The following is a 25438-nucleotide window of genomic DNA, read 5'->3' as shown; positions in this document are numbered from 1 at the left end:
GGTTTTGATCTTTGGCTATTGTATTTTCTATGAAAGCCCCAAACCAATCTTATTTTGAGTGGCAATCCAGCATGTCGATGTGGCAGTGGTGAAAAGTTCCTGGGACATACTACAACCTGGCCAACAGACGCTCATCATTGTCTCTCCGACTTTATGAAAAAGTTCTGTGACGAACTCTCTGTCGGAACTTGTTGAAGTTAGTTGAATCAGGATGTTGTTTCTGTAAAGGATCATAGATCTTTTTCATGTTTGGGTGGTTTTGTGTTTTGGTCCACAGGCGGAACCCGCTTCATTTCCACTTCATCACAGACTCCATAGCTCAGCAGATCCTGTCCTCTCTGTTCCACACCTGGATGGTCCCTGCCGTTAGAGTCGACTTCTACGATGCAGATGAGCTGAAGGTGAAGGACATATATCCTCTCTCATAAATACTGAATCAAACTTAACTTGCTGTCCTGTAATGATCAGATTGCGTTCTTTAATTCTCTGGAGAAGTTCTGTTAACCGACTGTTGAGAAAGAAACACATTACTAAAATTCTATCTGTTGACAGCAAATATTCACAACTTTGCTTTGTTTGGTGTGTCAGTCTGAGGTGTCGTGGATCCCCAACAAGCATTACTCTGGGATCTACGGCCTGATGAAGCTGGTGCTCACTAAGACGCTGCCGTCCGACCTGCAGAGAGTCATCGTCCTGGACACGGACATCACATTCGCAACCGACATCGCTGAGCTCTGGGCTGTCTTTCACAAGTTCAAAGGTAATTCATTATTTTATTGTCAAACTATGACATTTCACTGAATGCGCTCGTACTATTTTCCCTATTAGTGTTTGTTTTGTCTTGAAACCGATGATGCTTATTATTATTTTGTGAAAAGATGTGGGTATTTCTTGATGGAACACTGTCGTTTCTTTGTGTTTCAAATGTTATGGTTAAAGGACATCAACAAATGATTCCATTTATTGGAAATGAAACAATAATCAATATTATTGTAGCCCTGTGGGTTTCAAATTAACTTCCCCATCAATGCCTAGTGTCAGACTAAATCTCTGTCACAGCAGCTGTCGGGTTTAAATGATCTGCTCCCTCCCCACGTGCTCTCAAGAAAGGTCGATCCATCACTCATGTTGAGAAAATCACCACCGTTGCTCAACATGAAGGATTTTTCCTTCTAAATCAATATGTCGGAGAGATGGAGATAGAAGCTTTGTGTTACACAGGTGGTGTTCCTGCGACCAGGCTGAAGGAGTAGCTTGCTATGTTTTCATGAACTACAGAGGGTGCGCTTTCAATGACAGAAGTGTCAAATTGAAGAGAAAGCGTAAGAGTGTTCAATGCATTAAGGAGGCATGATTGTCAGGTCATGGATGCTTACTTAGTACTGCTTTTTTGGAGGTTTGAGCAGCTGTGGAAACCCTCTACAAAAATGTTCTCACATCAAATTAGAAAGCCTTTTTTTTTCCGCTCCGATTCAAATTAAACAATCCCTCATTCACCACCACTTCACGGTGATTGGCCAGCTCTATGAATGTGCGGAAAGAGGCACGGTTTAAACTTCAATCTCAAGTTTGTCTGTTCATTTGTTACACAATAGCTTCTGTCAGATTTCATTTAAACAGCGTAGGGCGTGTGCCGCCGGATAGCTCAGTAGTTGAAGCTGGCGGCCCATATGTGGCTGCCAAGGATGCAGTTTTGACTCCCGACCCTGCGGAAAAAATCAGGCCATGTCATCCCCTCCATCCCCCCCCCTTTCAACGCTGTATCTCGGATAAAGGCACTACATATTTTAACAATCTGTGGTCTCAACCCTTTCTATGACACCAGCCTTCTATCGTGACTCATTGAAACAGCTATAAACACTTTCCAAACCGTCAGACATGTGTGACTAACTACTGGTGTAATTGCTTCACACTTTGTTGAACGCAGCCCTACCGAATTCTGCCATTGGAAGAGAGGTTTCAGAGACTTTCAGATGATCAGAAAAGCACTTTCTTTAAGTTAAAGGTATGTGAGAGGACATGCAAGAAGTGAGGAGGCAAAAGGACACGACGCACTGTGAGTGTGTTCCTGGCAGGTAGGGAAAAGAGGAGAGTGTACATATTGAGGTAGGCACGTAGACAGGAGGAGGGAAGGAGGCGGTGGTGAGTCACCTCAAAGATTTATAGGTGGTGCTGTCCAATAGTGCAGCACAGCCAGAAGGAGTTTGGATCAATCTTAATTAGCAGTTGACTCCAATGCAGCACCTCTGCAACCAATTCCTTTTACTGTACAGTCTGGCCGAACTGTCCTGCTCCATTATCTTTAAAGCATCACTGTCCAACAAGACACATTCAATAAATGTTACTCTCTGGCTTCAGCTTTCTTTACGTTACTTATAAAGACGGGGAGGAGGGCCGATGCAGTGCCATGATTCAGCCGGCACAGCTCTTATTTTATCTGGTCATTAAATGTATCAGGCTCTTACAGGCCAGGGTTTTATTCCAAGAAGTTAATGAGACAAGGAGTTAACATGTAGTAAGCACACACACTAACAGGGCAACAGAATTACTAGAATTAGAATTTATTTTACCCAAATGGCTCACTTGGTAAATTCAGCAAATTTTCACTGCCTCCAGCAGTACGATAGTTGAGCATTATTCACCCCCTCCGCTCCTTTCACTATCTTTTCTTAACAGAAATATTGTGTTCATTAATTCCGATCACCTCTACATTTTTGTTTTAGCAGTGTAAGCCACTATCGAGAAAACACAACACTTCCCGCTAATGTTTTTTCATTAAAATCCTCCCAAATGAAGGATTATGCTGTTTAAGCTGCTGGAAAGCCTTTGAATGTGAAATATCAGTGTAATAAGAGTTGTATTGTTTATTGTTGATAACACTGAACAAATAAGCCAAAGTAGAGCCAATTACAGCTTGATTAAAGTGGTAATTAGTGAGTGTAAATGTATTTGAGTTTGAAAAGATAAACTCTGGGCAGCTGAGGGGCAAGTGTGACATCACTCTGCAGGTAAACATGGGGGAAGTCAGTAACCCTAACCCAGAACAGGAGTAGATCAGGAAACAGAATAAAATATGACCAAACATACTTTAATTATACATTTTTGCAAGCTCGTTTTATCTACGGGCGTTTTTCTTTCCTTTAAAAGGGACTTGCCGATATTCAACCCTCGGAGGTTTATGACATAACAGAATTATTTAGACTACCGCTAGACTATCTTCTGAACACAGAAAGCCAGTTTCCCTTTGAACTCATAGCTTAGCTCCTAGCGCTTCTCACACATGATGCGGCGTGGCCGTAGCATATTCAGGCATTTTGTATTTGATCTCGGAAAAACTGTGTTTAGAGACTTTCTGAAGTTTATGAGACAATGGACGGTTATGTATCCATGTTGAAAGTAGTTTTAGATGTTTCTGGATGGAAGAAACGTAAATCCAATCTAGGTGTAGTCGTTGGGAGATTGGATTCATCACATATTCAAATAATTGTCTTTTTTAAGGATATTTTCCCTTCCTTGCTTGCAGTCCTTTTTCTTTCACCTCTCTGTGTTCTCCATATGATTCAGGTAGCATTCATGAATGTGCAAATGTCAATACTGATCCTCTTCCGCAAAGGTCATTGTACATTCTTGCTGATGGGCTGCAGTCCACCATTTATCCATCCATTGTCGAAATCACTGGTGACTGCCTGGAATTTATTAGGGTTAGCTCTCCAATTGCAATCAGAAGATATCCTGAGGTAATGTGAGTAGCCCCAGGGAAATTAAAGCTCAACTCGTGACCTCATGTTTCATTTTCACCTCATTCCCATATGCCATGTCCTCCAGGGGGTACAATCCATGACCCTTGCCACTTGAGGCCTGCAAGGGTGTGTGCCAAGGAGAAAAAGGCAGGCATGTGGAGGTCAGGTGTTTAATGGAGAGGTGGGGAGAATATTTAACAGTGTTGCAATGCATTTGGTACAGTACTCTGACTGGAAATGTGAAAAATATCAGAAACATCAAGGGTCCTATTTAAAGGATCTACATTAAAGCACATGATCTACATTGCATGGTTCGAGTGCATTGAGAGCAGCCCTTTTGGAAGTTCTCGGCACAAAGTAAGCTGCAAGAGGCAAAGGTGTTTTATTTAGTCTCACAATAAATCATAGGTATGTTTTGTCATCGCCATTTTTCTTTAAAAAATGAGCCTGCCTCTGATCCATCAGGTTCTTTTAGTTTGAAGCATACTGAAGTCCTGAGGGCATTGCACAAGGGCACCTCAGCTGTGGTTATGGATGAGGAGCAAACTGAGGTAAACTGAGACAACTCTGTCAATGTCAATCGAGCAAACTTCATCCACCAGTAAAGACTGTTGGTTGGGATTTAAAATCAGAATACCTTTATTCATCCCACAGAGGGGGAATGTACAAGTTTACAAAAGTTGCTCGAGAAGGGGAATCAATCTCTCACAATCAGCTGCATACTTACATCCGTAACATAGTGACATCACTATGTAAAACCCACGCTTCTATTTTATAGCGCTCCCACGTTGTGCATTATACTGTAGGCTAAGGGGTAGGACATCTCTAAGCAGTTGACCAGGGGTATGGTCGAATTGTCAAAAAATCTGCTCCTATCATCTGTTCCTATCTACTATTCCTTGACCTCTGCGTGAAACATCACGGGGTCAAGGAATAGTGGATAAGAGAATTTTAAAAGGACTTAGGAAAAGAGACTGCGGTGCTTTGAGAATCCGACTGCACTTACACTATCCCACGTATTTCTGATGAAGGACGTTATTAATGTGCGTCTGCTGTGGGGGAACTACAGTTTCTATAAAGCGCACCTAGAGCCTTTGCACCGTGCTGTCTGATGGTGTGGCTTATGCTTTATGAACGTGGACAACAGAGAGACAGATCTTCTTCATTACAAAGGTTGGAATTGAAATAAAAAAGGAAAGTGAAACTTATGCTTGTCACCCTCGCATTTCTCCGGTAAATGTTGCAACCCCAAGGCATTGTGGGACAGCATTTTCTCCTTTCATTTCGTAAAGGAAGGTCCAGTGTATCCTAAGCTAAAGGAGATTATAAAGGACATTTCAAAGCTCCTTTCCTATCATCTAGAGAATTCGAACTGCTCTTATCATGGCGGCCACTTGGGTACTTCCGGGTCATTTCACTCCGTTAGGAACCTTCCTAAGATATACTGACTATTCGACCGCAACCCAGTTAACCAATCAGAGCAGACTGGGCTCTGGTTTCAGACGGGGTGAAAAGAGGTGCTGCAGCACAGGCAGTATGAGAAAAATAAAGACCTTTTTCAACATTGAAGTCTGGAAACATGTCATAATAGAGTTACAAACTACAAATATGAACCTGAAATTAGAATAACATGTCCTCTTTATGTGATGGCAAATCCGTGAGTTTACCAATACATGTTAGGCAAAGTAAATGCTGAGAGTCCCCGGTGCAAAGAAGCAATCATTTCTGGAGGGAAGCTAATGTTTCTTCCAAACAAGACTCATGAATAAGATGTTTTATACATACACAGGCTCTGTATCTCTCTTTGTACTCAACATGCACACGTAATGTGAGCACTTGCAATGCATGCATGCACACATGTTAAATAGGGTTCATTTTCTTCCCCAGGAAAACCGTGTCTCACATTGATTTACCTCAATAAGGATTCAAAAGAGGTTGCCAGCGTTCTACACACACCTATACAATAAACACAACTGTTTACCCCTTTCTATCATCCACCACGTTCTGCTCATCAGTGTTGTATAACTCACGGCAGCACTGTTACACCTGCTGTCTTCACATATTTGCAGAGGGTGACCTATTTTCCGCCTCCACTCAACACAGCAGCATCACCCAAAGCAACACATAAACATGAAGCACTTAACAGATGATGTGCTCAGTGGATTTTTAGGCCAATGGAAGTGGAGCATTAAGGAGCAGATTTACATATTCTGTGGCCACTCTGTGACAGACTCAGAAAATGCAGCGGTGGGGGATTCTGATAAGGGGACTAAAGAAAACAGGCCAACAGAATATTCAAACGACTTGAAATACGGTCTCATCCTCACAAAATTAGTTTTAAACAGTGAGGAGAGAAATAGTACTCCATCAATAGTAGCTTACTTTTTGAAGGTAAAAAGGCATTAAGTTTTGCCTTCCAGGTACAAAGTGATGAATTAGCATGCCTAATTAAGTCCCCTTAAGGTTGCCAACGTGTTGTTCTGAAGAATTGAGAAGCTGTTTATACTATATTGCCTTTTTATCCATTTCTTTGTACTGAGTCAAAAAGCACTGAGCTTCTGTTTTCAATTCATTTAAAATTAATATAGTCACCTGTTTCCTCCCCTGCTTTAGAGGACATTTGCATAAACCTTTCTAAACTTCCCCAGGCCATGCTGCTGGAAGGTTTTTGAGTCTTAAGTTGCATTTGGTATGAGCCAGGATGTTACTTCAAGGATTTAATTACTGTCTCACAACTCCAGTGTTGAGTATGTGAATTAGGGGTAAATTAAACAGAGCCAGATGAACCCATGTAAAGAGAAGGAGCCAAATAGGCCTTCATTCCACCTCTGGTTGCTATCATGTTGCGTCACAGAAAGCTGTCGTCCTAGTGCGTTGAGAGATCAGTGACAAACAAATCAAAGTTCAAACAGTGATGTAAAAAGATATACAGGACAAGGGAAATCCAATCATATCTTGAACTAGTAGCTGCATCAGCATGCTGCCGTGGCGAACACTGCTCGCAACAACGTCTCTCAGAAATGAAAGCTGTTCGATCGTCTAATGTGATCAAACGGTATAAATATCGCCCAGCAGCTGTCATACTTTATTTTCTACCATTTACCCCCAATATCTGGTAGGTGAGAAACAACAGTAATGGAGGTGAACAGTGTGGAGTTATAGGCAAAGGGAAACAGAATCCTAGCAGTGAACATGGACTTGATATCATTTTGATTGACATGAGCAATAATTGCCCATCACCGGTTATGATGAAGTCGTTCCAGAAAGCTGGTGAGCTGTAGCGAGAGCCACACATTGACACCGGGACTGTAACCCATCTAGAACTGTGCAGCCCGGGGCCAGACACTCCTGCAGACAGGGGCTCCATCGCTCATCTCCCCAGGGGGAAAAACTCATTTGAGAATGATCCCTTGGGTGTAGTACTGTATTTCAACATCTACTAAATAAGCTGTCAGTGCCTCCGTCCTGTATTAACGGACTACACAAAGCATTTTGTTCCAGGAAAAGTCATATTTACTACCCTTTCACATTTATCTAAAAAGGTGTTTTCTTCAGAGCTACAGCAAGACAGACACTTTGGAGACCATCCAATATTTTAGATTGTGAAGAGCGAATGGATGTGACCAATTTCATGGCTTTCGGGATCGACCTATAGGATATATTTTTGGCCTTCGTTTGGCTTATTCGCCTCAAAAAATATTGCTTCTATAAAATGTAAATGTAATGCTAATGTAAAAAATAATAGGAAAGTACTCATGTACGCACTAGATCTGTCAAAGAGACAAATTACCTGCCAGTCATGTTGTAGTTCATTGTATTGGAGAGTTGTAAGCACCCTTCAAAGCTGCAAATGTGTTACAATCCCAGTTACAATCCCGATGGCTCTGTTTTCTTTAGTCGGGCGGTCAAGGTACATTAACCAGGAAGCAACCACTGTGCAGTTAAGGAGAAATGGTAGTCAGAGCAACTAAAGACTGTGGACATGAGAACGACAAAGGTGCTGTTAAGCAACCGCTGTGAAGAACTGCAGCCCTGACGTGTCTCAACCTGGCTTGTAACATATATACCCATTTTTGCAGTTGCTTGATAGCCTTTTCCTAGGCTCCCGATGATTGTTGTGAATGTTAAAGATAGGAGAAAGGAGCAATGGAAGTGTTGAATTATGACGACTGCTTCCCCTTGAAACCTTGGATTTTCTTTGGATATTAAAGGTTAGTGATACACCCACTGGTTTAGCCAAGTGGAATCCCTAAATGATCCAAATCCGTCCAGAGATGGAATGGTATACTGTAGAATACTCAATGTTTCTGGATGTTCTTATAAAAAACATAAAACCAATTCAAGCCAGCACTGCAGTTATTATGCGAATTGTCACCTGTAGGTGGTCCCCATCACATTGCCCCATGCTACACTGTATCCAGAGCAGGGCAGGTTAACGTTATGCCTTGCCTTTTATTGCCCGACCCTCTGCAATCAACAGAACTAATGGCAGATGATGCTTTGGCAGTATAACCTACCATCTACCTGTCCTTGAATTAGGAGCACTTAAGTGTATTGCCGCTTAAAGTGCATGAGACATCATTTCTCACTTTTTCAGCAGTTCAAGCCTCGTGTGACAGAAATGCTTTTTAGCTGATCACTTGGTGTTCAAGGACACCGGGACAGAGACTTGCTTCCTCACGCTCACTGACCGGCCTCCTGTTCTACCTCCTGGTTTTGTGTGGTTGCATTTTCATATGTCCCTGTTCTGTGTGAAAGCACTACTTTAAATAATTCAATTATTGCTGAATTTAGAAACACAAAGACACTGAGGGTGTGTTAGGAAAATTCCATAGAAGTAAAACCTGTGCTATGACGAGGCAGAATTCCTGCTGGGGAAAGGTTATAAGGTGAACAGAAATGCCATGATCTTGAAACTCTGATTCTGCAGAGACTACGGTTTATATTTTTCAGTAACAGCATAAATATCTGCTATAGAACTGTACTCTGTTTTGATGGAAATGTGAATCCAAGAGAAGGAAATGTGTTTTATATGGTTACAGCTAGAGTTAGGGTTACCAACAGTCAGACAGCAACAGGAGACACAACCAAGATTGCCAATTAGACCAACTAAGACACAGGTCTTAGTGGTTTGAACAAGCTGCCAAATAAACAGCCACTGGATAATAGTGCTCTCTACTAATGTCTGCAAAAAGAAAAGCTACTGGGGCTTCCGGGTAACAGAAGAGTTATGGGGCACAGCAGCATTCCCGATTCATCCCATCTACAGTATAGCACAGATTACCATCAAACAAATTATCCCCTCCAGATTTACCGTCTCTTTCGCTCTCACTGTTTTGATACATCTATGGCCAGTGCACAAGCAATAACTCCCTTGTTGCTGATTGGCTGGAATAGTGTTGTTTGCCACTTCCAGGGCCGTTTAAAAAAACAGATTTGATTTTTGACTTGTTTGTCCTCAATCCCTTCTTCTTTAGACATTTCCTAAAAAATCTTGTATTAGTCATCCATATGATATAACACATTGTCTGAAAATAGTTATGTTTATTGCAAGGACATTTCTTTACAACATAGCTCTCGTTTAAAATACTATCTTCTTAGGTTTTAATTACAGTTCACTTTAAATCATTAATCTGGAAGAAGAAAATAAAACACGTTACAATTCCGCTTTTGGCTCAGCCACATTACAGACCATGTCAGTAACAACGTGAACAAAATTTAAGAGATCATTTAATTTGTCGTTTGGTTAATGTATCTCCTGTAGGGATGCACCGGATCCTGATTTTTAAGATCCTGCCGGATACCGGATCCACTGCTTAAGATACTGCCGGAACCGGAACCGGAACCGGATCCTACTCGGATCATCAGCTAGTACATTATAATGCAGTGAAAACCACTTTACAGTTCATTACTTCATTTCCTTTCCTTAACAGATGAAACATACGCAATAACTTCTAACATTATCTATTTTATTTCAATAGTTACTTGGAACACACCGCTGAAATGTGCAGCTTAACGTCATTTGTGTACAGGCTTATTGTTCAACTTCTGTTCAATAGTGGTCTGAGTACCACTCTGTGACTGTGCTGCTGTGGTACCTGTAGCCTCACTGACGTTAGACTCGGCCTTGCACAACTCATACTCCGTTGGATGCTTTGCACGGAGATGTTTAAACAGCGGAGATGTTGAGTAGTGTCTAGTGTCTTTACCTCCACGAGCCAAATTTGTACTGCAAAGCTTGCATATCGCGCGACTTGAATCTCCCTCTTTCAGTTCAAAGTACTGCCATACAGCACTTTTTCGGCTCAATGCATCCATTTCCGCCGACGACTGCTAGCACAATGGAGGTTATCTTCTTTAAACATTTAACGACGTAATCACGTTGTGCGTACGTGCTGTAGGATCCGGTCCGGTTGGGGCACCGGGTCCGGCAGTAACCGGACCTCGTCAAAAACGCCTGGATCCTGGATCCGGTGCATCCCTAATCTCCTGATAAGGTCGAAGCTCCGTGTGTGGTGCACTAGGAGAATAAAATGTGAGGAGGAGAGAGTTGGGCCTACCACAATGGCATTCGTCTTTTCTTGTATCAGAATTGCTGACTCAGCAGGAAAAACTCCCACTGATCTCCTTGTACCTTCCCACAGCTAATTTAAGCTCCGCTCACTCCCTCCTCGCCCTCCTGCATGCTGGGAAATAGATTTTTGGATTGCCTGAGGTTTGCCTGTGTGAGGACGTTGCTTGGTGGGGCGTGCATACATACTAGTATGTCCTGCTCAGTAATACATTCAGAACACACTAATCGCTGAATAGCAGGTATTGGCCTCAATCCTTCAGGGACTCAACGGCCAAATCACAAAATCAATGGCAAATGAACAGTGTAATGTGAATAAATCTGAAGTGTTGGTTCTAAATGCTGATGCAGTGTGTGCGGATGACAGCTTGGATTGAATATAGAAAACAGTGTGAAGGATCTCCTTGTTTTGATGATCTGCTTCTTAGAGAAATTCCTTTCTTTCTCTTTTATCGAAACAGGGTGAGGCAAGGGGGGGGACAAAACAAAATCAATATTGCTCTGTCATGGCTCTCTGACTCAGAAACGGAGTATTAAACTGTTTTGAGAGAACTGATAGTTGAAGGTTCATGGTCAGTTGCTTCTCAGTTTTTCTCATTGTGGATGTTTGGCCGAGGAAACAAAAGTATGCCTGGGAAGCCTAATGTCTTCACCCTTTTGTGGTCCAAAAGGACATCACTGCATTTCTTACGACTGCATCAACATGTTTCCATATTCGTTTTTGCTACACTGTAACATAAAAGTGACATTTATAATGATGGGAAAGGAACAGTTTAATGATTGCCTCACGTTTAAAGGGGCCCTATTGTGCTTTTTTGGGGGTTCCCCTTCCTGTAGTGCATTTATATATGTTTTTGTGCATGTGAGTGGTCCGCAAAGGCTGAAATCCCAAAGTTTCACCAAGAAACACTTGGCTTCTATTGGCTAACGCTCCAACACCTTGTACGTGATAGGCTAAGCAGGACATCTCTAAGCAATTGACCAATCACAACAGAGCCCGGCCAGCTAACCAATCAGAGCAGACTTGGCTGTGGTTTCAGATTTAACAATTCAATTGTCATTACCTATATTCATCAAACTTTAACCTTTAAACAAGTATGGAGTGGAATATAAACAGGACAAATGTGCTTTGGATCCTTTGTTCCCACCTCAGCTGACTTTTTATGACTCCAAATTAAAGTAGAATCCCCTGTGAAGTTGGTCCCAGTAAAGGCAGCACTGTTTTGTCTTTGAGCTCTAATTGTCGCGCTGAGTCATCACCTTGATGGCAGATCTTTGTTCGTTGTTTTGCAGCTTATCTAAAGGGACTGCCTGTTCTCTGCTGCCTGCTCCAATATGCTCTCATTAATCTTCCTTACAGCCTTCATTAAAGCCGCCACTGCTACACCCATGCTCGCTCTGCAGGCTTCTATCTCCTGCTTAATGCCTATCTCCTTGACCTTTATCTCTGCCCAGCTTGCCTTCCCTAATCTGTCGCCCTAAACCCCACATTTTATCTCTTTCCCTCTCCTCTGTATTTCATTCTGCATCCCTCTCTTGTCCTCTTTATACAGTTTTTCTAGCAGCTCTCAAACTATACATTTGTTGTACTTATTGCATAAACTCCTTGCAGCAGTCTGACATTTCTCAAGTGACAATTCTTTCTGGGTTTGTAGTCGACTCTCAAACTTTCTTTTGGAGGGGATTATGTGTTTTTTTCGCCGCTTCTGTGTTGATGTTGAAGTTTCTGCCACTGATCCTCTCAACCTCTATTTCTGTCTGCACGCACTTCAAACTTTCGAGAGACAAAACTCAGCTGGTTAGTTGGGAGATCATGACTCAATTGTCTCCTTATCTCAAGATAAAATCAATCGCAACAAGAACATTTTTTCAGTGAGCTTTTTGTTCTTAGATCTATTCTTTTACTTTCTCAAATATTGAATATTGAAGTTTTACCCTTACTGCAGAAAGATCAGTGTCTTCATTTGGATAGTATTGGAGTCTTTTATTCCTACAGTAATCTCATTCCATTGTCCAATAAATATAGCTCACAGATTTAAAAAATAAAACAGAAACAATTCTGACGATGATTTATCAGCTAATCTCATTTTGTTCTCTCATAACAACATGTTTTTTTCCCTTTTCACTGTTGTTTTCACTCATAAAAGAGTTCCCAATATTAGGAACAAACTTGCTTTGAAAAGTGCAATGTACTGCTTTTATTGTTTTCTGCCAAGCCTGTATTTGCAACTGGCCATAGAGAATCGGAGGATGAAACCCTCTTTATTAGTCACATGATGCACACAGCAGAGCACACACAGTGAAATTGGTCCTCTGCATTTAACCCATCTAGTACTAGGAGCAGTGGGCAGCTATCGTGCAGCGCCCGGGGAGCAATGGGGAGGGGGGATCGGAGGTGTCCGGTGCCTTGCTCAAGGGCACCACAGCAGGGCCTAGGAGGTAACTGGGACCTCTCCAAGTAGCAGTCCACCTTCCATATTTCAAGTCTGTTCGGGGACTTGAATCAGCGACCCTACGATTCCCAGTCCAAGCCCCTACTGACTGAGCCACTGCTGAACATTTGAGACTTATCACGATCACATTTTGTTTTAAGTCCAAATCTTTTTCTGTATGAGGTATATAATGTGTTCAAACGGATGTGAAAGTTTTCCGAATATATAATAATTAAAAATCACAAGCTGTTGAGAAAGCAGACGATAATGTGTTTGCCAAAATCAGTAAATGAAAAAGGGATAGAACGGAAGTTTTTGTAAAGAAAGTGAAAAATAAGTTGTGATTGCTGTTTTCAGGTCAGCAGGTTCTTGGTCTGGTGGAGAATCAGAGCGACTGGTATCTGGGGAACCTCTGGAAGAACCATCGGCCGTGGCCGGCTCTGGGCAGGGGCTTCAACACCGGTGAGTCCACAGGACGTTCTGTTCCCATGGTAGCAATGTGGTGCTATATACAATGCTTCCATGTGCTTACTCATTAATGTTTTGAGTATGATTCAAATATTAAAAGTTATCCAGGAAATGAAGCAGCTCCAGGAAGATCCCGCACCATCGGCAACAACTTTTCTATAGACATCAGTGTGCACTTGAAACAGGAACAGATTCCTATTAAATCTGCACACTTTTTGATGCTAAGCTTTTTACTGATGTTTGAGTTCTTACGGAGCAGCAGTTCATCTTTGTTTCTTCCTGACTTGCAACTGTCAGTATGGATCAACAATTGTACAGTTTTTCGTTTTCAAAGGACAAAACAAACCCTTTATACAACACGTCTTTGTAAACAGGGCCTTCTACAACCAGAATATTACAGACTTTTGAAATTGTAGTTAATCCTACTGTGACAATGTGTATAGCACATGATGTTGTATTGCATCAAAATATATCAACATATACCGTAAGGATTTCTCCCTATGTATCCAATATAGCCTTCTGTAATAATCGGGGAAACATTTTTATCTATCCCAGCGGAAATTTGGGTTTTGTGTCAGTTGCTCCATTTAAACATAAAATGAAATGCAAAGAAAGAATTCAATACAATAAGTTAAAGTAAGAATTTTCAGTTGAAAGTTAAATATGCATACTTATATAAGCATAAGCAAGGTAAAAATGTCAAAAGATGAAATCTAATTTTAAAACATATATCAGAAAAGTGTGGATTTCAAATAGTATTTGTTACTGCTGTCCATTTTTATTTTATCTTCCGTGTTCCTTTTTTATTTTAAATATTCATTTCAAAGCCTCACAGGGAACGTAGAGCAGCAGGGAGGCAGTTTCTTTGCTCTGCTTTTCAAAAGTTGTGTGGAAAAACATTTTCAAAAAGCCGACAGTAGAATTGATTGAATTCCATTACACCTTGTTATTTTTCTCACCCTGCTTGTATATATTTTTCCCCCTCAAACCCAGCAGGTGTTTTCCTTCAGAAGACTTATAGCTCTCTCTGTGTTCGGTTAGGAGCTGGAGGATAATCGTTCTATTACCTATAACCCAAAATAAAAACACAATCTGTGTGTGCTCTTAGTGTAAAATTCCTGTTATTGTGACTATCAGCAGTTCTCAAACAGAAAGACATTTGTTGCGTTTACCCACAGGAGCAATTTGACACAAAAAAAACTCAAATTCAGCCGTGGTTGGTCAGCTTCGTGGCCACGGCAACAGATGGAGCCCAGCAGGGTGGGAAAGATTTTCAGTTCCACCCAAAAAAATCCACCATATTTCCTCCGTCTAAAATTGGCGGCTTGATTTTAATGGTACCAGCCCAGAAGATTTCTTTTATTAGCCAGGGAACTGAGAAGAAGATGCTTTTGATTTTCCTTTCTGCCTAGAAAAAGAAAAGTTAGCAGTAAAGTTTCTAAGATTTTTTTTTTGATGTCCTCAGGAGGATTTGAACCCGTTTTCCCATTCAATGACAGTCAGCCTTTAGGTTTTAAATCTGCGGCTTTATCTTAGAAAAACACAGGGATGTGGTTTAGAGCCTCGTGATTGGACGTTATCACCTTTACCAGGCAGCTAGATATGGATCTCTCTGTTCCTTAAGCTATCTCTTTCTGCACGCTTTTCAGGGGTGATTTTGCTTCTGCTGGATCGTCTGAGGAAGCTGAGATGGGAGCAGATGTGGAGGCTGACTGCAGAGAGAGAACTAATGAGCATGCTGTCCACCTCCCTGGCAGACCAGGTAACACACACGTACACACACCTTTAGACATTACTTCTGAAAATGAACCGTTTCACAAGGACAAATCACAAAAAACATCTGTACTGTATGTGGGAACCCGTGTAGAGAGGACATATGCTTATTTTTAGGTTCCTTATTGTCTTTTCCGCTCTACTGTGACATGTCTACAGGCTTTAATGTTCAAAAAGCTCTTTATTTTTCTCTTACTGTCTGTGCTGCAGCACCTCTTTTCACCCTCTGTCTGAAACCAGAGCCCAGTCTGCTCTGATTGGTTAGCTGGCGGGTTCTGTCGTGATTGGTCAACCGCTTAGAGAAGTCCCGCCCCTTAGCCTATCAAGTACAAGGTGTTGGAGTTAGCCATGGCGCTAGTTTTACATAGAGATGACATTATGTTATGGATGTGAAGTCCAATGGAGGCGTTTCAGACGGGGGGGAGTGTGGGAGAGAACATTTACATGCACTTAAACCTATTTAACACACTACAGGAAAGGGAAAACCCCAAAAAGCATTATAGGGCCTTTTTAAGGCTTTTTGGGTTTTTTTTCTACTACCTGAACATTAAGTTAAGCTGAGCTACAGTAAAGCGCTACGTATGCTTTAAGTGAAGTACTTTTACAGCCTGTTATCCAACCGCGTCTAAAGGTCAAACCACTTCTGCCTGTTGTGTATGGCAGCACTGGAAAACATGGTGTAAAACATGCCTCCTCCGGGCTGCACCACACACCAAACAAAGGGGGATAAAAGGGTAAACACACTCTTCTAGTTTCTTTCAGCGCGTTACACTCACTCACACCACTGGAAAACTGACGAAGGGAATTTGTTTGAAGAATGAAAAAAATGTGTTTGAAAGTCAAAACCCTGAATACTTTCTCACCTCCGCACACTTGACTGATCTTTTTTTGTGAAAGTGGGAGTGCTTGTTAGATTGTTTGGTTTTGGAAAACTTCACAAGAGCGATTGAAATGTAGCCCCCAAGGAGGTTTCAGAAAATATCCAATAATATGACATGTATTATAAAGCAGACTGACTCCCTGTTACGCCTTTTTTGGGTTATCCCTTACCTGTAGTGTGTTTATGTTGTTTTGTTTGTGCATATAAATAGTCTGCCAAGGCTAAAATCCTAAATTTCCCTCCCTCTCATTTCCAAAAAAAAACATTAAAGCATGTAAACCTGGCATTTTAGAGGCTCAAAATACAAATCTGAACCTGAGAATGAGCTCAATAGGGCCCCTATTAGTGTACTTTTTCCATCCCAGTTGAGAGTACCTGAAGGTCATAAATATGTTTATCTTAAACTGTGCAGTATTCTATATGTAATAAGTACTATAGCAAGACACTGAGACCTTGGCGAAGGGTCTCTTCATTATCTGGGAGCTATTCAGAGCTCATCGAGATGAGAGGTGCGTTTATGAGATTTTAATTAAAACTTCATTAGGATAGTCCCGCAGGGTATGCGGTTTGGAAAATGAACAGGGTTTTTGCGATAGCTCGAGCATTCCATCTGCATTTTGCTGTATGAGCTCCTCCAATGGACAGTCAGCCATTTTTATCACAGCATTCAGAGAGCTTTATGTCTGTAATTACCAAGCTGGAATCTGTCACTCAGAGTTTTGTCTTGTGAACCTGAAGATCCCAAAGTCAAAAAAGTCTTGACTGAATGTAACAATGGACAAAAGGTAAGCTGAAAGCCTTTTGAAGCATTAAGGTTTACGATTCCACATGCATTAGGAAATAAAGCATGACATCTGCAACATCTGGAGACGTACAAAACACAGAGGGAAGAGACAGGAAGCCCCCGTCTTTATTCAAAACAAATAATGTATCTTGATCTGTTATCTTTGGAGACTGTGTGCCCTTATATTTGGACTGTTCATAAATAGGTAGGAAAAAAAGAGCATAATACAATTAAAATATATAATAGATTGCCAAAGACATGTTTAGGTATGTATATAATATATAATTGCTCCATTGGAATATTAATTGAATAAAATATAAATAAATACACGTTTTAAATGATGTGTATATGCATGCACATAATAATAAATATGTACATAAACAAAGGTGGTTAATGTGTGAATGTGCAATCAAAAGATCAAATCAAATAAAGATATTTATATAAATATAAGAAATTAAAGTCAAAAATATGAGCAGAGTAGTAAAATATCTAACAGTTCTATTATTATACTATTATATAACAATATATACAGTGGTGTGTTAGTATAAATAGCACACTATGAGATAGTAATGCTGGATTGCACAGTTTAAAAGTGTTTGGCTGCTTATAGTGGAAGGAAATTCATAAATACACTCTATATATATATATACTGTATATATATATAGTATATATATATATATATATACTGTATATATACTGTATGGTAGTTAAAGAAAGAGTGGTTGTTTTTCTGTGTTTTCTAAATTGGTCTTTAGTTTAAATCCTTCTGTGGTCATCGAAAAACCAATCGAACTGTGATGTGTAGACGATGAAACATAAGGGAAAGCATACGGCTCAGTGTGTGTGTGTGTGTGTGTGTGTGCGTTTGCGTGTGTGTGTCCGCAGGACATCTTCAACGCTGTGATCAAACAGAACCCGTTCCTGGTGCACCAGCTGCCCTGCTTCTGGAATGTCCAGCTGTCCGACCACACCCGCTCTGAGAAGTGCTACAAAGACGTGTCGGACCTCAAGGTGAGCCCCTGCTGTCCCCAATATGCTCACACTCTGTCACGTCACACACAAAATACCTGACCTACATTATTCAAGAGTCTCAAAGCCAGCCACACACTGCGGACCGCACACTGAGATAGGCAGAGCATTATGGATTATGTTAACCTTGTAAAACGTCATGTCTTTTCACGGTTCTAGGAGATTGGGGAGAAAGCCTGTTATTCCTTGTTGATACAGCAGGTTTGATGCATGTGTGGACTAAGATATTTTTGATCATGCTTAATGTCTAAATTCCAGCAGTATACCCCAAAAGAAAAGCACAAATGGAAGCAGGGACTCCTTGACATCAGCACACATTCTGATTGGCCTTGCTACACAGCAGAGATGCAACACTAATAATGTTTAATAATGCCTGTGGGTGTTTTATTGACTTTGTCAGTGTCACAGCTCGTTTAATATCATTGCTCAAGCATAAATTAGACTGCCTTTCAAATGAGTTGATAGCCAAATAATAACAGTATGGCTGAATGAGCCTTGATGTTGTCAAATTGGCCGAGCAGTATTGACCCCACAGTAAGCGCAAGGGAACAGGCAGATTACAAAATACAAATGTCATGTTACGTGAAATACCCATAAAGAAAAACATACTTGCACGTCACTTGTTGGAAACTGATGGAAAAGCAGTTATTTTTGTTAAATGTTCTGCTTTTTTCAAGGCTGAACCGATTAACTAAAGGCCTTGGAGTGCCCACATGTGATCAATCAATCAAAGTTTATCTATATGAACCAACATCACACATTTAACATTTCTCTCATGGGACTTTACAGTTTGTACAGGACAGTTTTATCTTTTAATATTTGTATGGCTCTTTACTTGCTGTAACAAATGTACATTTCCCCTCTGTGGGACGAATAAAGGTATTCTGATTCTGAATATGTATACGGCACCCTCTGTCCTTCGATAGATGTGATGCTATGCCCTGCACTTATTGTATTTGTGCTGACTATTGCTACTCAATATCACCAGGGATTGGCTAAACTGACTAATTGGACACATGTCATTTCCATTTACCACAAAGTTCAATACCATTTATTTTCCAACGACAAACAGCGTGTGCACAGCTACACGGTCAAAAAACTGTTGCTCTTCCCAGTCCCGCACCTGTGCCGCTGAGGTCACCTTAGTACCTTGTGCCCCATTGTGCCATCCAGTGCTCAAAACAACAACAAAAACATACCAAAGGGCACAACAGTATTGATATTGTGTTGTTACTGTGTATGAAAACCACTACGATCAGATCAGGTTAAGCTATTGTAGGAATAAAAAATATGTCTAAATGTGGGCTCTAGTTAAGCTGCTCTTTGGATTGAGGATTTCCTGTAACAACAGCTCCACTTTTATGAACAGCAACCACTTTTGTTGCTAGGTGTAGCCTTAAAATACAAGCGCAATACACCTAAAACAGAAATGTCTTAATTTACGAAAAGAAAATGCTGAAAAACTACAATAGTAACATTTGTTTTGGTCATATTAAACCTGTGATCTGTCTGTTTTTGAGAGCAGTGATTGAAGGTGAATCACTGAAGGAGTAAAGATATGGAGTAATAGTTGGTGTGAATCACTTCCATGTCCTGTATCGATGGTTGGGTTTGGAGATCACCTTTTAAAGTGTCTTTGGTAAAGAAAAAGTGAGATGCTTGATGCCAGCTTTTAGTCAGTTAGTCTTTCCAAGTTTTAAAATGTTTCCTTTCAAATGGTGTGTATGACCTTTGGGCTAGAATGGCAGTTCCCTTAATCCTTGAACCAGGATCTTTTATGATTTGTTGGGAAGCAGCTGGTGTACTGGTTGGTGATTTACAATAAAAGGACAAAAAAAGGCCCCCTTTTTCACCGCTTTTCTTCTGCCCAGGTGATCCACTGGAACTCCCCCAAAAAGCTGCGAGTGAAGAACAAGCACGTGGAGTTTTTCCGGAATCTCTATCTCACCTTTCTGGAGTACGATGGCAACCTGCTGCGGCGGGAGCTGTTCGGCTGTCCGAGCGAAACCGACCACAACAGTGAGAACGTAGGTGGAACTGCTTCTGTGTTTCTGGTACGCAGAAATGAATATGGGGCGGGGGGCAGGGGGAGTACCAGGCAGTGATGTAATGGTTAGTGTTTTGGTGCTTGAGGCGTCACAGTACGGGGGTCACTCTTGAGTAGATGAAGATTTATTATGGAGAACTTTGGTAGTGTTTGGGATGTTGGATCATCTTCTTCTTCCTGCCTTGATTTCATACTTTTAAGTTAGATTTTTTTAATGCTGATTCCAGATAAATGTGTTGCATTAAATAAAACGTGTCCTCTAAAAAGTCGAGGGGATTAAGATCACATTAAATGAACCACACTCCAATAAAACCAACTCGTTAATGAACTTTTCCGCATGTGAATCACTTTGTTTAATGACAAATGAAAGGTTCCTCTAAGTTGTGTCCTTTTCTACCGAACCCCCAGTTTTTGGGAGTATTTCTCTGATTTATTAACTTTAATTACTCCATGCTCTGATAGAATCTTGGTTTTAGGGTGATTTTAACATAAATGTAAGACTCCCCTTTGGTTTCTTTTTAAATATGGATTTCAAAGACCTTATGAGAGGTTTAAATCTTACTGAGTTAGATGAAGGTCCTGCTCACTTAAAGAGACACACCCTGGATGTCTCCTCTGGTGGCTACACTTGAAAGTCTTAATCTCTCTGAGGCTACCTTCTGTGTTTTCTGTCTACAAAGCTTGTATTTTAACGGCCGACCTGCCAGCTCCTTCTCTTAGAGTGTATGTTTCTTTGATATCTACCTGCCTAGTTACCTACCCAGTTTGTCTGGCTGTTGTTCTTTCAGCTCCTCAGTGGTTGTGATCTAAGAACAGCTGGCTCTGAGGAGTGTGACAGCTAAAAAGTGTCAGTCAGAGCGGGTGTGGACCGAACAGATGGTGCTACCTTAGCACGTACTCAACACTGACTCCTTCCATATGGTGTTGGGTTACTTAAAACATATCTACATGAGGGATGTTGACATGCAATCCTTTATATACTGGCTCCTCCGGTTCTCTCACTAACCAGGCTGCCCAACTCTGCTGGTGTTTGCCTTCCGTGCTGTAAAGGAATCTTCTTACATTCAAGACAAACCATACACTCAAGCATTTGGTATTTCCTCTGCTAGTTTGCAGAGGTATTTCTGAGTCTTCACAGTTTCGGAGTTATTGTAATTTACTTTGGATGGAAGCGTCCGCTAAATGAAATGTAATCACTGATTGCAAAAGTCCTTATTTATAAAACTAATTCATCAGATCAGATTACCTTTATTCGTCCCAAGAGGGGAGATGTACATTATTACAGCAAAAGGTATGATAGAGACTAAAAAATGAAACACTGCTAGAAAGGGCATGCCCATAATATTTGAAATTCTAAAAAGATATTTCAATTTACAGTCATTTCCAATTTACATATTGCACACAAGTGAATTTGCACAACAGTGGGGTCTTATTCTGGGTTGGTTTTAGTGTTTTTATATCATTGCACATTGGTGTAATTTAACAACAGGGGTGTCATAGTCACTATTGTTATGTGTGTGTGGGGGTCTACCAGGGGCCGCGGTGGTTGTTAAGTCTGATTGCTGCAGGAAGGAAGGACCTGCGGTATCTCTCCGTGCGGGTGCAGCAACCTGTCACTGAAGGAGCTGAATATTACAGACAAGGTGTCCTGGATGGGGTGGGACACGATGGACAGCTTGGTTGCAAGTCAAGACAGCAATGATACACACAAAAACATGGATCAGCACCATTCAGAACAGGTCCCAGCACTTGTTCTTGGACCACATGTGGTATACCTGGTTCATGTGAAGCTCACTGAGATCTTAAGTACCCAGTTTTAGCTTCTAACCTGCTGAAGGTCACTGTGGTCAGAAGTTTTCCCAGGACCAGCCACTAGAATAATTCAAGTGTCAGCTCTGTGGTCACTTAATCAAATTATAATTTCCCATCAGGGTGTGCAAGGTTTTTTTTCTCCCAACCCATACTTCTAATGTGTCCTTAACTCAGGAAATACTTTGCTCGCTCAATTTTTCAGAGTTGATCAGCGATTTAAATCCCATTAAAGTGATGATTAGACTAATGAAGCCACTGAGGGATTGGCTCCAGCAGCACACTGCAGTCCGGGCTCCTTCAGGGCCACAGTTGTCACTCCGCTCCAATAATAACACCCTTCAAAGCAGGGCCATGCCACACAGGAAGTGGCAGCCCATTAGCAACCGCTCTGCTTTTGTTTGTTTGGAGTTCAATGATTCCATCTCCACTTCAATTATTCAGCGAGTTACCTACACCTGAACGCATCCATTCATACTTTGATTGATGTGTTGCCCCAATAACACTAACCATTTGACCAAAGAAAAAACACACACGAGCTAATCAGGAATTATTGGAAACTGGATTACTTATTTGTAATGAATTGCAACAGCTTGTTGCTAAATGGACTTATGTGGGATTAGACGTCCGAGTCTTCTGTACCGACTGGGACACAGAATAGCCCTCAATATGTAATCCTAAAGCTCCAGCATAAACCCCCCAAAAAGTTCAGTACAAATGCAGACATGGACACTGAAGTTCTGCAAGTGACAATCAACTGTTTCTCAAAGTACATAAGTACGATGCAGGCTTTTTTTTTTACCTGATCTCTAGTGGCGCATTGACTCAGGAGCAAAGACTGGAGTAGTATGATGTTGTCATGAACACCTCGTAGGGAGGAGTGTGGGCTTGATGGATGGGTTTAGCAAGCATGTGACACAGGAGCCCACGGTCTGCTCGCTGTTACCTACCAGCAGTCATTTTCCTTTTAATTTGTAACCATGACAACAAAGGTTCTACAACCTTAAAAATGAGACCAAAACTTGACCTTTAAAATCGAATTTTTAAGAAATAAACTCACTTTAATGTCCTTTAGGCAGCCTTTCCTGGAGCTTCTGATTATATTGCGTGATATCCATTTGAATGTTGGAGATGTCGTGTAAATAAAATCCTACTTTTACTTTTTCTGAGCTTTAATTTGGCCCTTCTCAGTGTTTCTTTGACTACAGTCAACTAGTCTACAGATTTGCATCACGGTCAAATTTTAAGTTTTAATTCTGTTTTTTTTTCTACTTTGAGAAATTAATATTTTATGTTTGTTTATTTTCTACTCCTTTTACTTTTTAAATGTTGTGCAATGCCTTGTTTTAATGCTGCTGTGATAAAAACATATATATCTTATCTTAATTGTTTTGAACCCTTACCCTGGCACAGTTTGGTAATGCTGTTCTATTTCAGTCTGATTTCCACCCATTTAATAATAATGGTGGTAGGATGATACTGTTTACCTTCTTTCCATAAAGCGACCGTCTCCTCTCTGCCTGCAGCTTCAGAAGACTCTGTCAGAGCTGGACGAAGACGATCCTTGCTACGAGTTTCGTCGAGAGCGATTCACCGTCCATCGAACGCACCTCTACTTCCTCCACTACGAGCACGAGCCAAGCCCTGACAACACCGACGTCACTTTAGTCGCCCAGCTCTCTATGGACAGGTACTTTGTTTACACCGCACTGAACTACTTAAGGAAGGAACACAGAAATCGTTCGAATACAAAGGTAATATGTATTTAGGATACCTCTCCTTAGTGGTGGAGTGGAATAGATACCATCTCTGTGACCCTCCCCCTGCAGGTTGCAGATGCTGGAGGCCATTTGTAAGCACTGGGAGGGCCCGATCAGCCTGGCCCTCTACCTGTCGGACGCTGAGGCCCAGCAGTTCCTGCGCTACGCTCAGGGCTCCGAGGTGCTGATGAGCCGTGGGAACGTCGGTTACCATATCGTCTACAAGGAGGGACAGTTCTACCCGGTCAACCTGCTGCGTAACGTGGCCATGCGGCATGTCAACACGCCTTACATGTTCCTGTCAGACATCGACTTCCTGCCCATGTACGGCCTGTACGAGTACCTCAGGTAAGAGGAGCCAAATGGAGACCGTTAGTGACCCTTACACTTGGCTTTGGCTAGACAATTGTTAGATATCGCAGATGTGTCTAATCCTTTTTCCTCTCTTTGTATTTAAAGGAAGTCAGTAGTGCAGCTGGACATGGCCAACAACAAAAAAGCTCTGGTGGTTCCCGCCTTTGAGACGCTGCGATATCGTCTGTCTTACCCAAAGTCCAAGGCTGAGCTGCTCTCTCAGCTGGACATGGGCACTCTCTTCACTTTCAGGTACCAGCTCTAACTCCCATTCACTATTTATTTTTTTGCATTCATGAATGGTCAATCCGACGGCTGGAGCAACACAAAATGCACCGTTTTGAGTCCCGAGCGCTGTTGGAGTATAGCATTTGGATATTCAGAAGAGCTTACTCGGAGCTGCATTGAATGTGTTGAATTTAGTTTTAGGCTATATTATTTAATAAAACTATAAGCTAACTTACATCTTATTTAACTCCTTGCGTTAGCTTTAGCATACCTATCATGTCTTCCAATCATCCTCCCTGATAAGCAAAATGCAGTCCTTTTTTAATTGTATTCAAATACGGAAGATTTTATTTAATGCCATTTAAACATTGGTTTGTTAATTCATGCAGAAATACACCGCCCTTTCTTCGAACGGCGCTCTTGTTTCGTGAAGATTGGATAAACAAACGCACACGTAGTTAATTTGCTGTGTCATTTGAAACTAATCCAGAATCTGGAAAGAGAATTGATGGGGTATCAGGAGAGAAGCAATCCTGGCTGTCTGCAGGTTGGACTCAGAGAGGACAGGAGAACAGTGTTCAGCAGAGACATCAGTATCAATATCCTCATTACCAGGGACAAAGCGCCATTTGTAACATTAAAGCTGGAAACTCTCCCAGCTGCTGTGTAAACGGAGAGGGGGAGACGCTCCATTTTATGCCTCGTCAGCGCTTTGCTCTAACTATATCTCAATTAAAAACCGCCGACACCATTACAGTAACAGGGACAACATGCCGGTAAGGGAAGGGAAGAGGGTTATTAATTGTTCCTCTTGTGTGCAGCCTGTACTGCCGGTCTCACCTACTTTGCTTTGCCCGCCTAGAATTTGCAGTCTGTAAATATATACCTTTTTTTTTGTTAGTCTAGTTAGTCAATGAAGAAGTCTTATTATGGCACAAAGACTTTGAATTTGTCTACGGTGTTAGGTAGACAGACTCTGTAGAAACATCCATACCTTCTATGATGACGTTGTTATATGAAACTGACACCTCATTTTTAATCGTTTTTTTAGAGTTTATTGTTTTTTTTAATACAAAAACATAACAGTTAATATACAGAGCAGAAATAGGATGGAGAAACCAACTAAATAATAGTAGAATTGATTGAAAACACAAGATTAAATAGTGATGTCAAAGCATTCAAACATAATTGACCCTCCATCCAACTTGTTTTGTTCTTTCCTCCTCCTCCAGGTACCATGTGTGGACCAAAGGCCACGCACCAACTAACTTTGCCAAATGGCGGACAGCCACCACGCCGTACAGGGTGCAGTGGGAGGCGGACTTTGAGCCGTACGTCATGGTGAGGAGGGACAGTCCGGAGTACGACCGTCGCTTCGTCGGCTTCGGCTGGAACAAGGTGGCTCACATCATGGAGCTGGACGCACAGGTACCTGACCCTCGCTTTGTTGTCTGCGTAACGTCTCAGGTTTTTCTCAAGGCTTTATGGTGTCTGCATCTCATTAAAGTTATAGATTAAAAGTATCTTAATATAAGTTAAGAAATCAGTTCTGTGGTCCGGACG

The 25438-nt window shown here is 41.4% G+C and overlaps 1 protein-coding gene across 2 annotated transcripts in view; it reads left to right on the top strand.

Moving 5' to 3' along the window:
- The window catches only part of large1 (LARGE xylosyl- and glucuronyltransferase 1), a 59144-nt gene that overhangs the window by 30406 nt on the left and 3300 nt on the right, over positions 1-25438 (top strand). The window contains exons 5-14 of one of the 2 annotated variants that reach the window (XM_063906106.1): positions 278-401; positions 589-760; positions 13101-13205; positions 14861-14973; positions 17534-17659; positions 19549-19704; positions 23060-23223; positions 23363-23641; positions 23753-23899; positions 25108-25303. In XM_063906106.1, coding sequence (XP_063762176.1) covers positions 278-401; positions 589-760; positions 13101-13205; positions 14861-14973; positions 17534-17659; positions 19549-19704; positions 23060-23223; positions 23363-23641; positions 23753-23899; positions 25108-25303 — 1582 coding nt within the window. Of the gene's footprint in view, positions 1-277; positions 402-588; positions 761-13100; positions 13206-14860; positions 14974-17533; positions 17660-19548; positions 19705-23035; positions 23224-23362; positions 23642-23752; positions 23900-25107; positions 25304-25438 lie in introns of both variants that reach the window. The other variant, XM_063906105.1, reaches the window with a different exon arrangement.

This window comes from Eleginops maclovinus, chromosome 17 (genome assembly GCF_036324505.1).
Source record: "Eleginops maclovinus isolate JMC-PN-2008 ecotype Puerto Natales chromosome 17, JC_Emac_rtc_rv5, whole genome shotgun sequence".
Lineage (NCBI taxonomy): Eukaryota > Metazoa > Chordata > Actinopteri > Perciformes > Eleginopidae > Eleginops > Eleginops maclovinus.
This window is presented reverse-complemented; position numbering and strand designations above follow the sequence as displayed.